This window comes from Nerophis ophidion, linkage group LG08, assembly GCF_033978795.1.
Source record: "Nerophis ophidion isolate RoL-2023_Sa linkage group LG08, RoL_Noph_v1.0, whole genome shotgun sequence".
NCBI classification, from domain to species: Eukaryota; Metazoa; Chordata; class Actinopteri; order Syngnathiformes; family Syngnathidae; genus Nerophis; species Nerophis ophidion.
The window spans coordinates 10,078,973-10,093,891 of NC_084618.1; the positions used below are offsets into that span (position 1 = coordinate 10,078,973).

The 14,919-nt window shown below is 37.1% G+C and overlaps 1 protein-coding gene across 1 annotated transcript in view; it reads right to left on the reverse strand.

The window, feature by feature from the left end:
- Positions 1-12,127, reverse strand: part of sema4gb (sema domain, immunoglobulin domain (Ig), transmembrane domain (TM) and short cytoplasmic domain, (semaphorin) 4Gb) — a 66,757-nt gene extending 54,630 nt beyond the window's left edge. Inside the window, exons 1-2 of the mRNA XM_061907664.1 lie at positions 11,985-12,127; positions 5,465-5,621 (exon numbers count right to left, since the gene is read on the reverse strand). Coding sequence (XP_061763648.1) covers positions 5,465-5,606 — 142 coding nt within the window. The 5' untranslated portion in view covers positions 5,607-5,621; positions 11,985-12,127. The remainder of the gene's footprint in view (positions 1-5,464; positions 5,622-11,984) is intronic.
- Between the last annotated feature and the right edge of the window lie 2,792 nt (positions 12,128-14,919).

Below are 14,919 nucleotides of genomic sequence, written 5' to 3' on the forward strand. Positions count from 1 at the left end.
ACTTTGGTCATAATTTTTGCACTTAAGAAACTTCTCTATGACTTAAGCACTTAAAATGTTTTATTACACCTTGCAAACTATGTTGTGCTAAAATAGATATATTATAACTAAATTAATAATAAATAATAATGAGTATGTTTCTTAAATAAACATCACCAAAAAGACTCAAAAAACATAAAAAAAATACATTTAGATATTTATAAAAATTCTTACAATTATTTATTACAATTTGCAAACTATGTTGTACTAAAATAAATATATGCTAAATAAATTATAGAATAAAAATCATGATATCTTTCCAAAAGAAACTCTCAATTAAAGTGAAAATACAGCGTCACCACTTTGGTCATAATTTTTGCACTTAAGAAACTTCTCTATGACTTAAGCACTTAAAATGTTTTATTACACCTTGCAAACTATGTTGTACTAAAATAGATATATTATAACTAAATTAATAATAAATAATAATGAGTATGTTTCTTAAAAAAACATCACCAAAAAGACTCAGAAACATAAAAAAATACATTTAGATATTTATTAAAACTTCTTACAATTATTTATTACAATTCGCAAACTATGTTGTACTAAAATAAATGTATTCTAAATAAATTATCGAATAAAAATCATGATATCTTTCCAAAAGAAAATCTCAATAAAAATTAAAGTTAAAGTGATAATACAGCGTCACCACTTTGGTCATAATTTTTGTACTTAAGAAACTTCTCTATGACTTAAGCACTTAAAATGTTTTATTACACTTTGCAAACTATGTTGTACTAAAATAGATATATTATAACTAAATTAATAATAAATAATCATGAGTATGTATCTTAAATAAACATCACCAAAAAGACTCAAAAAATATTTAAAAAATACATTTAGATATTTATTAAAACTTCTTCTAATTATTTATTACATTTCGCAAATTATGTTGTACTAAAATAAATATAATCTAAATAAATTATCGAATAAAAATCATGATATCTTTCCAAAAGAAACTCTCAATTAAAGTGAAAATACAGCGTCACCACTTTGGTCATAATTTTTGCACTTAAGAAACTTCTCTATGACGTAAGCACTTAAAATGATTTATTACACTTTGCAAACTATGTTGTACTAAAATAGATATATTATAACTAAATTAATAATAAATAATAATGAGTATGTTTCTTAAAAAAACATCACCAAAAAGACTCAGAAACATAAAAAAATACATTTAGATATTTATTAAAACTTCTTACAATTATTTATTACAATTCGCAAACTATGTTGTACTAAAATAAATGTATTCTAAATAAATTATCGAATAAAAATCATGATATCTTTCCAAAAGAAAATCTCAATAAAAATTAAAGTTAAAGTGATAATACAGCGTCACCACTTTGGTCATAATTTTTGTACTTAAGAAACTTCTCTATGACTTAAGCACTTAAAATGTTTTATTACACTTTGCAAACTATGTTGTACTAAAATAGATATATTATAACTAAATTAATAATAAATAATCATGAGTATGTATCTTAAATAAACATCACCAAAAAGACTCAAAAAATATTTAAAAAATACATTTAGATATTTATTAAAACTTCTTCTAATTATTTATTACATTTCGCAAATTATGTTGTACTAAAATAAATATAATCTAAATAAATTATCGAATAAAAATCATGTTATCTTTCCAAAAGAAACTCTCAATTAAAGTGAAAATACAGCGTCACCACTTTGGTCATAATTTTTGCACTTAAGAAACTTCTCTATGACGTAAGCACTTAAAATGATTTATTACACTTTGCAAACTATGTTGTACTAAAATAGATGTATTATAACTAAATTAATAATAAATAATAATGAGTATGTTTCTTAAAAAACATCAGCAAAAGACTCAAAAAACATAAAAAAAATGCATTTAGATATTTATTAAAACTTCTTATAATTATTGATTACAATTTGCAAACTATGTTGTACTAAAATAAATACATTCTAACTAAATTAAGAATAAAAATCATGATATGTTTCTTAAATAAACTCTAGATAAAATTAAAGTTCACATGAAAAAACAGCTTCACCAATTTAGTCATACTTATTGCGCTTAAGAAACTTTTTCTATGACTGTAGCGCTTACAATTATTTATTACATTTTGCAAACAATGTTGTACTAAAATAAATACATTCTAACTAAATTCATAACAAATAATCATGTGCAAGTTTCTTAAAAAACATCTCCAAAAAGACTCTAAAAACTAATACAAAAATAAATGTAGATATTTATTAAAACTCATGACAACTATTAATTACAATTTCCAAACTATGTTGTGTTAAATTAATACATTCTAACTAAATTAAGAATAAAAATCATGATATTTTTTTACTAAATAAACTCTCAATAAGATTAAAGTTCACATGAAGATACAGCTCCACCAATTTACTCATAATTTTTGCACTTAAGAAACTTCTCTATGACTTTGGCGCTTACAATTATTTATTAAAATTTACAAACTATGTTGCACTAAAATCCATAAAATTAAAACTAAATTAACAATACATAATGATACAAATCAGTGTATTGTTTCTAAATAAACAGTCAATAAAATTACGGTGCAAATGAAAATGAAGCTTCACCACTTTAGTCATAATTTCTGCGCTTAAGAAACTTCTATGACTTTAGCGCTTACAATTATTTAGTAAAATTTGCAAACTATGTTGTAATAAAATACACACAATTAAAATTAAATTAATAATACTACAAATCGTGATATGGTTTGTAAATTAACTGTCAATAAAATTACACTGCACATGAAAATACGGCTTCACCACTTTAGTCGTAATTTCTGCGCTTAAAAAACTTCTCTATGACTTTAGCTCCAGACTTCTTCTGTTTGTTTGACATTGTCATGACTGCCACAAGTGGTGGAAAAGTGTATTACAACTGAGCACCACTGCAGTCCATTGAACCACAAATGAGAAATTTTATTTTTGGCGGCCTAACGGTTAAGAACGACTGATTTTGACAAGATCTCAATTATTTAGTGACCTGTGTTCCTCTTGGTGATATATTATCTCAAATAACTAATATCAAAAGTATCTACAAACCCTGATTCCATATGAGTTGGGAAATTGTGTTCGATGTAAATATAAACAGAATACAATGATTTGCAAATCCTTTTCAAGCCATATTCAGTTGAATATGCTACAAAGACAACATATTTCATGTTCAAACTCAAACATTTTTTTTTTGCAAATAATCATTAACTTTAGAATTTGATGCCAGCAACATGTGACAAAGAAGTTGGGAAAGGTGGCAATAAACACTGATAAAGTTGAGGAATGCTCATCAAACACTTATTTGGAACATCCCACAGGTGTGCAGGCTAATTGGGAACAGGTGGGTGCCATGATTGGGTATAAAAACAGCTTCCCCCAAAAATGCTCAGTCTTTCACAAGAAAGGATGGGGCGAGGTACACCCCTTTGTCCACAACTGTGTGAGCAAACAGTTTAAGAACAACCTTTCTCAAAGTGCAATTGCAACAAATTTAGGGATTTCAACATCTACGCTCCATAATATCATCAAAAGGTTCAGAGAATGTGGAGAAATCACTCCACGTAAGCGGCATGGCCAAAAACCAACATTGAATGACCGTGACCTTCCATCCCTCAGACGGCACTGTATCAAAAACCGACATCAATCTCTAAAGGATATCACCACATGGGCTCAGGAACACTTCAAAAAACCACTGTCACTAAATACAGTTGGTCGCTACATCTGTAAGTGCAAGTTAAAGCTCTACTATGCAAAGCGAAAGCCATTTATCAACAACATCCAGAAACGCCGCCGGCTTCTCTTGGCCCGAGATCATCTAAGATGGACTGATGCAAAGTGGAAAAGTGTTCTTTGGTCTGACGAGTCCACATTTCAAATTGTTTTTGGAAATATTCGAAATCGTGTCATCTGGACCAAAGGGGAAGCAAACTATCCAGACTGTTATCAACGCAAAGTTGAAAAGCCAGCATGTGTGATGGTATGGGGGTGCATTAGTGCCCAAGGCATGGGTAACTTACACATCTGTGAAGGCACCATTAATGCTGGAAGGTACATACAGCTTTTGGAACAACATATGCTGTCATCTAAGCGCGGTCTTTTTCATGGACGCCCCTGCTTATTTCAGCAAGACGATGCCAAGCCACATTCAGCACGTTTTACAACAGCGTAGCTTCATAAAAAATAAAAAAAAAGAGTGTGGGTACATTCTTGGCCTGCCTGCAGTCCAGACATGTCTCCCATGGAAAATGTGTGGCGCATTATAAATGGGTTGTACTTATATAGCGCTTTTCTACCTTCAAGGTACTCAAAGCGCTTTGACACTACTTCCACATTTACCCATTCACACACACATTCACACACTGATGGAGGGAGCTGCCATGCAAGGCGCTAACCAGCACCCATCAGGAGCAAGGGTGAAGTGTCTTGCTCAGGACACAACGGACATGACGAGGTTGGTACTAGGTGGGGATTGAACCAGGGACCCTCGGGTTGCGCACGGCCACTCTCCCACTGCGCCACGCCGTCCCTATGAAGCCTAATATAGGACAGCGGAGACCCCGGACTGTTGAAGGACTGAAGCTCTACATAAAACAAGAATGGGAAAGAATTCCACTTTCAAAGCTTCAACAATTAGTTTCCTCAGTTCCCAAACGTTTATTGAGTGTTGTTAAAAGAAAAGGTGATGTAACACAGTGGTGAACATGCCCTTTCCCAACTACTTTGGCACGTGTTGCAGCCAAGAAACTCTAAGTTAATCATTATTTGCAAAAAAAATAAAGTTTATGAGTTTGAACATCAAATATGTTGTCTTTGTAGCATATTCAACTGAATATGGGTCGAAAAGGATTTGCAAATCATTTATATTTACATCTAACACAATTTCCCAACTCATATGGAAACGGGGTTTGTATATTTTGACTTGGCAGTGGATATTAGACCATAAAGTATGGATCTGCACATGACTAGCATGTTAAGCATGAAGTGACATTCCACTCTTAATAGACCTATAGGTTTAATGCATGAGGCCCCTGCTTCGTCTCCCTGCTGTGTTATGGTTGTGAACAGCAACATCTCTTCCTGCTCCTGCCCTCCTCTAATAATACTACTGCTCCCCAGAGGACCACATAGAGGAGGGGGATGCGAGAGCTCGGTTCAGTCGGAGTTTCCCTTCCCCGCCGCAGCTGCTTCTGCCGCAGTGTTTCGGGCCGAAGGAGAGGGGAGGGAAAAGGTGAGTCGGGGCGACCAGAGATGCTGATGAGTGACAAAACGCTCCTATTCAGCACTTTGCGGTCACACCGCCACCATCGCACCCCCCCGAGTCTCACGCTCCATCTAGGACAGGACTTGGGAGACCGACCGACGGTGGGGGGGGGGGGGCAAAAAAAACTGTGCCACTCGCTCAAATGAGGACACCACGCGTTACCTTTGACGAAGACGGTGGTCCTGGGGGTGACGTCCAAGTCCAGAGAGGCGCTGAAGGGGAAGGCTTGCGGTTGGGACATGGCGGCCAGGAGCATCAGGGGGGGGAGGAGAGGGAGGGGGGCTTTCATGTTGCCGACACGCATGTCTGGACTCCCAGTCTGTGCAGGCCAGAAAAACACTTTTTAGGTCATTCGCAACACTTCGTTTGCTTCGATCTTGAATAAAAGCCAAGCGATGGTGTTCTGCTGCACCTTACACCACCTTTACTGGAGCTAAATAACATTTTACAATTCACTTCTATGTATCAACTAATTGTGTTTTAATACCACTATAGCGGCAAACTATTCCCGCCAAGGACCACCACAATGGCCGACATTGACAAACAGTAGCGTAGTAGGCCTAAGTCACAGGTGTCAAACTCAAGACAAACACATGGAAAATGATATGTGTCAATAAAGTACTTCATATTTTCTCACTAAATGCAATAGATTTTTTTTCCATTTTGACTGAACAAATATATGTACAGCTTGAAATTGCATACATTTTTAAACGGTTTAAACGGTGCCAGCAACTTGAGGGTTGCAGGTTCGATTCCCGCTTCCGCCATCCTAGTCAATGCCGTTGTATCATTGGGCAAGACACTTTACCCACCTGCTCCCAGTGGCACCCACACTGCTTTAAATGTAACTTAGATATTGGGTTTCACTATGTAAAGCGCTTTGAGTCACTAGAGAAAAGTGCTATATAAATATAATTCACTTCACTTAATAGTATCCAATATTGCAACAAATATTACAGTACCGTATTTTTCCGAGTATAAGTCGCACCTGCCGAAAATGCATAATAAAGAAGTAAAAAAAAACATATACTGGAGCGATAAATTCACGTTTTGTTTTTTTTAACTTAAAAATGTGAAAAAAATTTTTTTTGCTCTTGCTCCAGCATATTTTGGATCCCCCAGAGCTTCCGTAGCTTCCGACCTCCCCTGCATTTCCTTAGCGGAGATTCACAAGCCTGGCACAACATTGCTAATGCTAACGCCAACCAGAGTGAAGCATTTGTTCCAAAGAAAAGAAAAGTGTGGTCGGTGGTTTGGTTTAGCGGCAACTGGCTGCAAAGTTTGTTTTAACAAAAAAGGCGGCGGAACAAGAAACTTGTTGCAGCCTTTGAAAACCTAAGCAGTGCGGGAAATGAAACTCTTTATGGGGCGAACAAGAAAATAACAAAAATACTTAATTTACGTTCTGTAACCTCTATAATAACCAAGCTGTAGCAACATTGTTATTGTGAGGGTGAACACTAATGAGCTCTTTTTCCAGCCTAGTATTCGCCCTAAAAGCGATAAGCTAGCTCCTACGACAACACGAAACAGGTTTTGCGTTGGCAATGTGTGATAAGACATGATCTGTACTGCGTGAAAAACATGAGCAATCATATTATAGTATCTGCAAAGTATTATATCATGTTTTGTTTGTACACAGCTAGCCAGACAGTGTATGTACTGTAGTTCAAATAACATGCATGACGTGTTATTAAAATGTCCCTCACTCGATGGACAGTTGTGCGTATAGTCCAGCTGGCCAGGTACCTTTTTTCCGGTTTATTTGGGTAAACACTCAATTTGTGTCAAAATAAAATGTACTCCAAATTCCACATTTATAGCGGCAAAGTCACGGCAACCTCACTCTCTCAGCTTCCGTCTGCTCCAGCGTCTCACCCTTCATTTCTGCTCACTTCTAGAAGCAGTAGTTCATCTTCAGTAAATTCAGCTTCAAAAAGACAAGGTTGTGAATCCTCATTTGCACAATAATAGTCGTCTTTGTTGTCTGTCATTGATTCTGCCATGGTTAGAAAACACACTCGTGTTTGATTCTACAAGCAGTAGTTCATCTTCAGTAAATTCAGCTTCAAAAAGATAAGGTTGTGAATCCTCATTTGTCCAATAATAGTCGTCTTTGTTGTCTGTCATTGATTCTGCCATGATTAGAAAACACACTCGTGTCTGATTCTACAAGCAGTAGTTAATCTTCAGTATATTCAGCTTCAAAAAGACAAGGTTGTGAATCCTCATTTGTCCAATAATAGTCGTCTTTGTTGTCTGTAATTGATTCTGCCATGATTAGAAAACACACTCGTGTTTGATTCTACAAGCAGTAGTTCATCTTCAGTATATTCAGCTTCAAAAAGATAAGGTTGTGAATCCTCATTTGACCAATAATAGTCGTCTTTGTTGTAATTGATTCTGCCATGATTAGAAAACACACTCGTGTTTGATTCTACAAGCAGTAATTCATCTTCAGTATATTCAGCTTCAAAAAGACAAGGTTGTGAATCCTCATTTGCACAATAATAGTCGTCTTTGTTGTCTGTAATTGATTCTGCCATGATTAGAAAACACACTCGTGTTTGATTCTACAAGCAGTAGTTCATATTCAGTATGTTCAGCTTCAAAAAGATAAGGTTGTGAATCCTCATTTGTCCAATAATAGTCGTCTTTGTTGTCTGTAATTGATTCTGCCATGATTAGAAAACACACTCGTGTTTGATTCTACAAGCAGTAATTCATCTTCAGTATATTCAGCTTCAAAAAGACAAGGTTGTGAATCCTCATTTGCACAATAATAGTCGTCTTTGTTGTCTGTCATTGATTCTGCCATGATTAGAAAACACACTCGTGTTTGATTCTACAAGCAGTAGTTCATCTTCAGTATATTCAGCTTCAAAAAGACAAGGTTGTGAATCCTCATTTGTCCAATAATAGTCGTCTTTGTTGTCTGTAATTGATTCTGCCATGATTAGAAAACACACTCGTGTTTGATTCCAGAAATAGGAACACACATTCGTTGCCAGAAGTCGGGAGTGTGCTGCTATGGAAACGGAAATCAATTGAGGAAATCAGTGATTAAAATGACCAAAATACGGTACATATTGAACATATTACATATTGTTTTGAAGGTGTCTGTTACTACATTTTATATATATATATATATATATATATATATATATATATATATATATATATATATATATATATATATATATTTGTGTTTTTAGAGGCTTTGAAGACTACAGTGGTTGACTCCAATTAGCCGCATTTTTCAAGCGTTTTTTTATCATCTTTAAAATCCTAAAAAAAAAACGGTGTTGTCTCACATAATGATTGTGAACGAAATTCCAAAATTCCTAAAACAGAAGTATTTTATTCAATAAAGAAGTTTTGCCTCCCATAGCTCTATATTCTCATAGTCATTCACATTGACATCCCACTGGGTTGTGAGTTTTTCCTTGCTGTTAAAGTAGCATTTGTGCATGTTCCCTACTCAATAATTCCCAAGCACAGTAAATATGAATGAAAATGTTGATTAAAAACACTCACCTGCATATTTTTGACAGTGTTTGTCACAAACTGTAGATGTTGTGTTTATGCGCGCGAGTTTAGTGAGTATGACTGACAAAAGTGTGGTGTTTGCATATGCAAATGAGCTCAGACTGTCAGCATGTGTTTACCTTGTACACTTAAAAGTGAACACAGGAGCCTCCTTGACAATTCTTGCACATCCTGTTTACAAACCCCGTTTCCATATGAGTTGGGAAATTGTGTTAGATGTAAATATAAACAGAATACAATGATTTGCAAATCCTTTTCAAGCCATATTCAGTTGAATATGCTACAAAGACAACATATTTCATGTTCAAACTCATAAACATTTTATTTTTGCAAATAATTATTAACTTTGCCAGCAACAAGTGACAAAGAAGTTGGGGAAATGTGGCAATAAATACTGATAAAGTTGAGAAATGCTCATCAAACACTTATTTGGAACATGTGGATGCCGTGATTGGGTATAAAAGCCGCTTCCATGAAATGCCAAGTAATTCACAAACAAGGATGGGGCGAGGGGCCACCAATTTGTAAGCAAATTGTCGAACAGTTTTAGAACATTTCTCAACGAGCTATTGCACGGAATTTAGGAATTTTACCATCTACGGTCCAGAAAATCATCAAAAGGTTCAGAGAATCTGGAGAAATCACTGCACGTCAGCGATGATATTACGGACTTTTGAGCCCTCAGGCGGTACTGCATCAAAAACCGACATCAGTGTGTAAAGGATATTACCACATGGGCTCAGGAACACTTCATAAAACCACTGTCAGTAACTACAGTTGGTCGCTACATCTGTAAGTGCAAGTTAAAACTCTACTATGCAAAGCCAAACCCATTTATCAACAACACCCAGGAACGCCACTGGCTTCTCGGGGCCCGAGCTCATCTAAGATGGACTGATGCTAAGTGGAAAGGTGTTCTATGGTCTGACGAGTCCACATTTCAAATTATATTAGGAAACTGTGGACGTCCGGATTGTTATAGGCGCAAAGTTGAAAAGGCAGCATCTGTGATGGTATGGGGGTGTATTAGTGGCCAAGGCATGGGTAACGCCTGTGTATCGGTTGGGGACATCTCTGCGCTGCTGATCCGCCTCCGCTTGGGAAGGTTTCCTGTGGACGGGACTCTCGCTGCTGTCTTGGATTTGCTTTGAACTGAACTCTCGCGGCTGTGTTGGAGCCACTATGGATTGAACTTTCACAGTATCATGTTAGACCCGCTCGACATCCATTGCTTTCGGTCCCCTAGAGGGGGGGGGGGGGGGGGGGGGGTTGCCCACATTTGAGGTCCTCTCCAAGGTTTCTCATAGTCATCATTGTCACTGGCGTCCCACTGGGTGTGAATTTTTCTTGCCCTTATGGGGGTTCTTCCGAGGATGTCGTAGTCGTAATGGTTTGTACAGTCCTTTGGGACATTTGTGATTTAGGGCTATATAAATAAACATTGATTGATTGATTGATTGATAACTTACACACCATTAATGCTGAATGGTCCATACAGGTTTTGGAGCAACATATGTTGTCATCCAAGCACCGTTATCATGGACGCCCCTGCTTATTTCAGCAAGACAATGCCAAGCCACGCGTTACAACAGGGTGGTTTCATAGTAAATGAGTGCGGGTACTTTCCTGGCCCGCCTGCAGTCCAAACCTGTCTCCCATGGAAAATATGTGGCGCAATTTGAAGCGTAAAATACGACAGCGGAGACTGTTGAAGGACTGAATCACTCCAAGTAAGCGGCACTGCCAGAAACCAACATTGAATGACCATGACCTTCCATCCCTCAGACGGCACCGTATCAAAAACCCACATCAGTCTCTAAAGGATATCACCACATGGGCTCAGGAACACTTCATAAAACCACTGTTAGTAACTACAGTTGGTCGCTACATCTGTAAGTGCAAGTTAAAGCTCTACTATGCAAAGAGAAAGCCATTTATCAACAACATCCAGAAACACCGCCGACTTCTCTGGGCCCGAGATCATCTAAAATGGACTGATGCAAAGTGGAAAAGTGTTCTGTGGTCTGACGAGTCCACACTTCAAATTTTTTGGGGGAAATATTCGACATTGTGTCATCCAGACCAAAGGGGAAGCAAACCATCCAGACTGTTATCGACGCAAAGTTGAAAAGCCAGCATGTGTGATGGTATGGGGGTGCATTAGTGCCCAAGGCATTGGTAACTTACATATCTGTGAAGGCACCATTAATGCTGAAAGGTACATATAGGTTTTGGAACAACATATGCTGCCATCTATGCGTCGTCTTTTTCATGGACGCCCCTGCTTATTTCAGCAAGACAATGCCAAGCCACATTCAGCATGTGTTACAACAGCCTGGCTTCGTACTAAAAGAGTGCGGGTACTTTCCTGGTCCGCCTGCAGTCCAGACCTGTCTCCCGTGGACAATGTGTGGCGCATTATGAAGCGTAAAATACGACTGAAGCTCTACATAAAACAAGAATGGGAAAGAATGCCACTTTCAAAGCTTCAACAATTAGTTTCCTCAGTTCCCAAACGTTTATTGAGTGTTGTTAAAAGAAAAGGTGATGTAACACAGTGGTGAACATGCCCTTTCCCAACTACTTTGGCACATGTTGCAGCCAAGAAATTCTAAGTTAATTATTATTTGCAAAAAAATAATAATGTTTATGAGTTTTAACATCAAATATCTTGTCTTTGTAGCATATTCAACTGAATGTGGCTTGAAAGGGATTTGCAAATCATTGTATTCCGTTTATATTTACATCTAACACAATTTCCCAACGGGGTTTGTACACTTAAAAGTCAACCTAGGAGCCTCCTTGACAATTCTTGCACATCCTGTTTACTTGCAGCCCTCCAAGTGCAAGTTGTCAAAAAGCATAATTAAGATGCGTGTTATCAAAAATAATAATTAACACATGTGGCAGCATGTTGGAGATCCCTCTGGATATGTGGCTGCCATGCCAACAAAAAAAAGACCTTTTTTTTTTTTTTTTTTTTTAATGAAAACCAGTAGTTTCCTACAACCTGCGCATGCGCTCTTGGCGTACATAGATATATATACATATATACTTGTAAAAAAACAAAGAGTAAAACCAATGAAGTGTGCATATTTACTAAAGGAGAATGAAGAAGGGACTAGACACTCACCTGCTCGGTGTACCGAGGAAGCCTCCGCGTCGAGCACCTGTACGCCGGGCACCAGCGAGCAGCTTCTGCGGGGATGCGGCTGCCTCTGCTGGGCTTTAACCAGCCGTGGTCCCGCCCTCCCGCTCGCTACATCACCCCCGCCCACACGCGCAATAATGTTGATCTTCATCCGGCAAAGTCTCCCCCGCTCCCTGGGAGCGTTCAAGTGCCCACACGACCATTTTGAAGCGCGTTAAAACTTACCTTCTGTCATAAAAAAACATCCTTTGCATTAGCGTGAACTACATGTCCCACAATGCATCTCGGCTATGCTAGCCGCGAATGAAGCTAGCTTTTTAACGCTGCTCTAAAAAGTCGTAAAACGTCATTATTGGGGAAACGGGTGGTGAAATTAAGACAATGTTATCGATAAAAACATACAAAATGATTAAGAAACAATCAAATTTCTCGTTTTAGGAGCGGAATTACATACAACCCACCACCCCATACTTGCCAACCTTGAGACTTCCGATTTCGGGCGGTGGGGGGGGGTGGGGCGGAGGGCGTGGTTGGGGGCGTGGTTAAGACCGGAAGGAGTATATTTATATTATTCATATTTTATATATTATATATATATATATAATATATTATATCATTTATTATTATCGTAATGTACACTATTCTATTCTATTCTATATTTACCGCTAGATTCACCAAGTCAAGTATTTCATGTATATATATATATATATATATATATATATATATATATATATATATATATATATATATATATATATATATATATATATATATATATATATATATGTTGTCAATATTCAGTGTTTTATCGTTCATAGTTAAAATTGAAAATACCACATTCTTTATTTTCATGTACATTCTGGGAGTCTCATTTAGTAAAAAAAATAAAAATAAAATTGCTTTTTTTAAGGCAATCTGTCATAAAGTTTTTAGCCATTTAGACACGATTGTGAGGTTTTGTATTAGTGTTCTCAAATATAAATATACCGGCCCCCTCTAAATTTGGCCCCCGAGTCAAAATAATTGCCCAGGCCTGCTTTAAAGCAGTGGTCCCCAACCACCGGGCCGCGGCCCAATTGGTACTTGGCCGCAGAATAATTTTTTATTAATTTTTATTTTAAAAAAAAAACATATATATATATATATATATATTTTAATTAAATCAACATAAAAAACACAATATACACTTACAATTAGTGCACCGACCACAAAAACCTCCCTTTTTCATGACAAAAACGTCCCTTTTTCATGACAAAGAAAAAAAAAAAAAAGAAAGGACACCTCCCCACCCACCCGGGCCGCGGGACAAATTATTAAGCGTTGACCGGTCAGCGGATACAAAAAGGTTGGGGACTACTGCTTTAAAGTACAGTGCAGCCCCCCAGTGGCCAATATGCTGAACTACAACAAAAGTCACCTATCCAGCCGGGTGAACAAATCCTATTCATCCATCCATCCTTTTTAAACCGCCTGTCCCTTTCAGGGTCGTACGTGGTCGGAGGGGTTTGGGGTGGGGGTGCTGGAGCCTATCCCAGCTGCATAAGGCATATGTATTATTAATTATTCCGCGGTTTAATACCCCTAAAGTCATATTTATCTCGAAGGAAAATGAATCAATTGACGTGTTCTTTAAAGTACAGTGAGGCCCCCCAGTGGCCAATATGCTGAACTGCAACCAAAGTCACCTCTCCAGCCAGGTGAACAAATCCTATTTAAAAGACACAAACATGTTTTAAACCATTCCAAAAATTAAAATAAATATGATGGACGGACGGATGTATTTCTTTCGCATTTTAATACCCTTAAAGTCGTATTTTTCTCTAAAGAAAACTACGTTATTTTAGGTCATGTTCAAAGTGAGGCAGCCCTATGGTCAGCGATTATAAAGATAAAAATAATTAACAAATTCCATTAAAAAAAAAAACAATTCTGCTAAAATGTTGCAACTTTTGAACTTTCTAACATAATATCGCGAGAGTCCAGTCCATAGTGGATCTAACATAATAGTGAAAGTCCAGTCCATAGTGGATCTAACATAATAGTGAGAGTCCAGTCCATAGTGGATCTAACATAATAGTGTGAGAGTCCAGTCCATAGTGGATCTAACATAATAGTGAGAGTCCAGTTCATAGTAGATCTAACATAATAGTGAGAGTCCCGTTCATAGTGGATCTAACATAATAGTTTAAGAGTCCAGTCCATAGTGGATCTAACATAATAGTGTGAGTCCAGTCCATAGTGTATCTAACATAATAGTGAGAGTCCAGTCCATGGTGGATCTAACATAATAGTGAGAGTCCAGTCTATAGTGGATCTAACATAATAGTGTGAGAGTCCAGTCCATGGTGGATCTAACATAATAGTGTGAGTCCAGTCCATGGTGGATCTAACATAATAGTGAGAGTCCAGTCCATAGTAGATCTAACATAATAGTGTGAGAGTCCAGTCCATGGTGGATCTAACATAATAGTGTGAGTCCAGTCTATAGTGGATCTAACATAATAGTGAGAGTCCAGTCCATGGTGGATCTAACATAATAGTGTGAGTCCAGTCTATAGTGGATCTAACGTAATAGTGAGAGTCCAGTCCATAGTGGATCTAACATAATAGTGAGAGTCTAGTCCATAGTGGATTTACTGTAACATTATAGTGAGCGTCCAGTCCATAGTGGATCTAACATAATAGTGACAGTCCAGTCCATAGTGGATCTAACATAATAGTGTGAGAGTCCAGTCCATAGTGGATCTAAAATAATAGTGTGAGAGTCCAGTCCATAGTGAATCTAACATAATAGTGAGAGTCCAGTCCATAGTGGATCCAACATAATAGTGAGAGTCCAGTCCATAGTGGATCTAACATAATAGTGTGAGAGTCCAGTCCATAATGAATCTAACATAATAGTGAGAGTCCAGTCCAT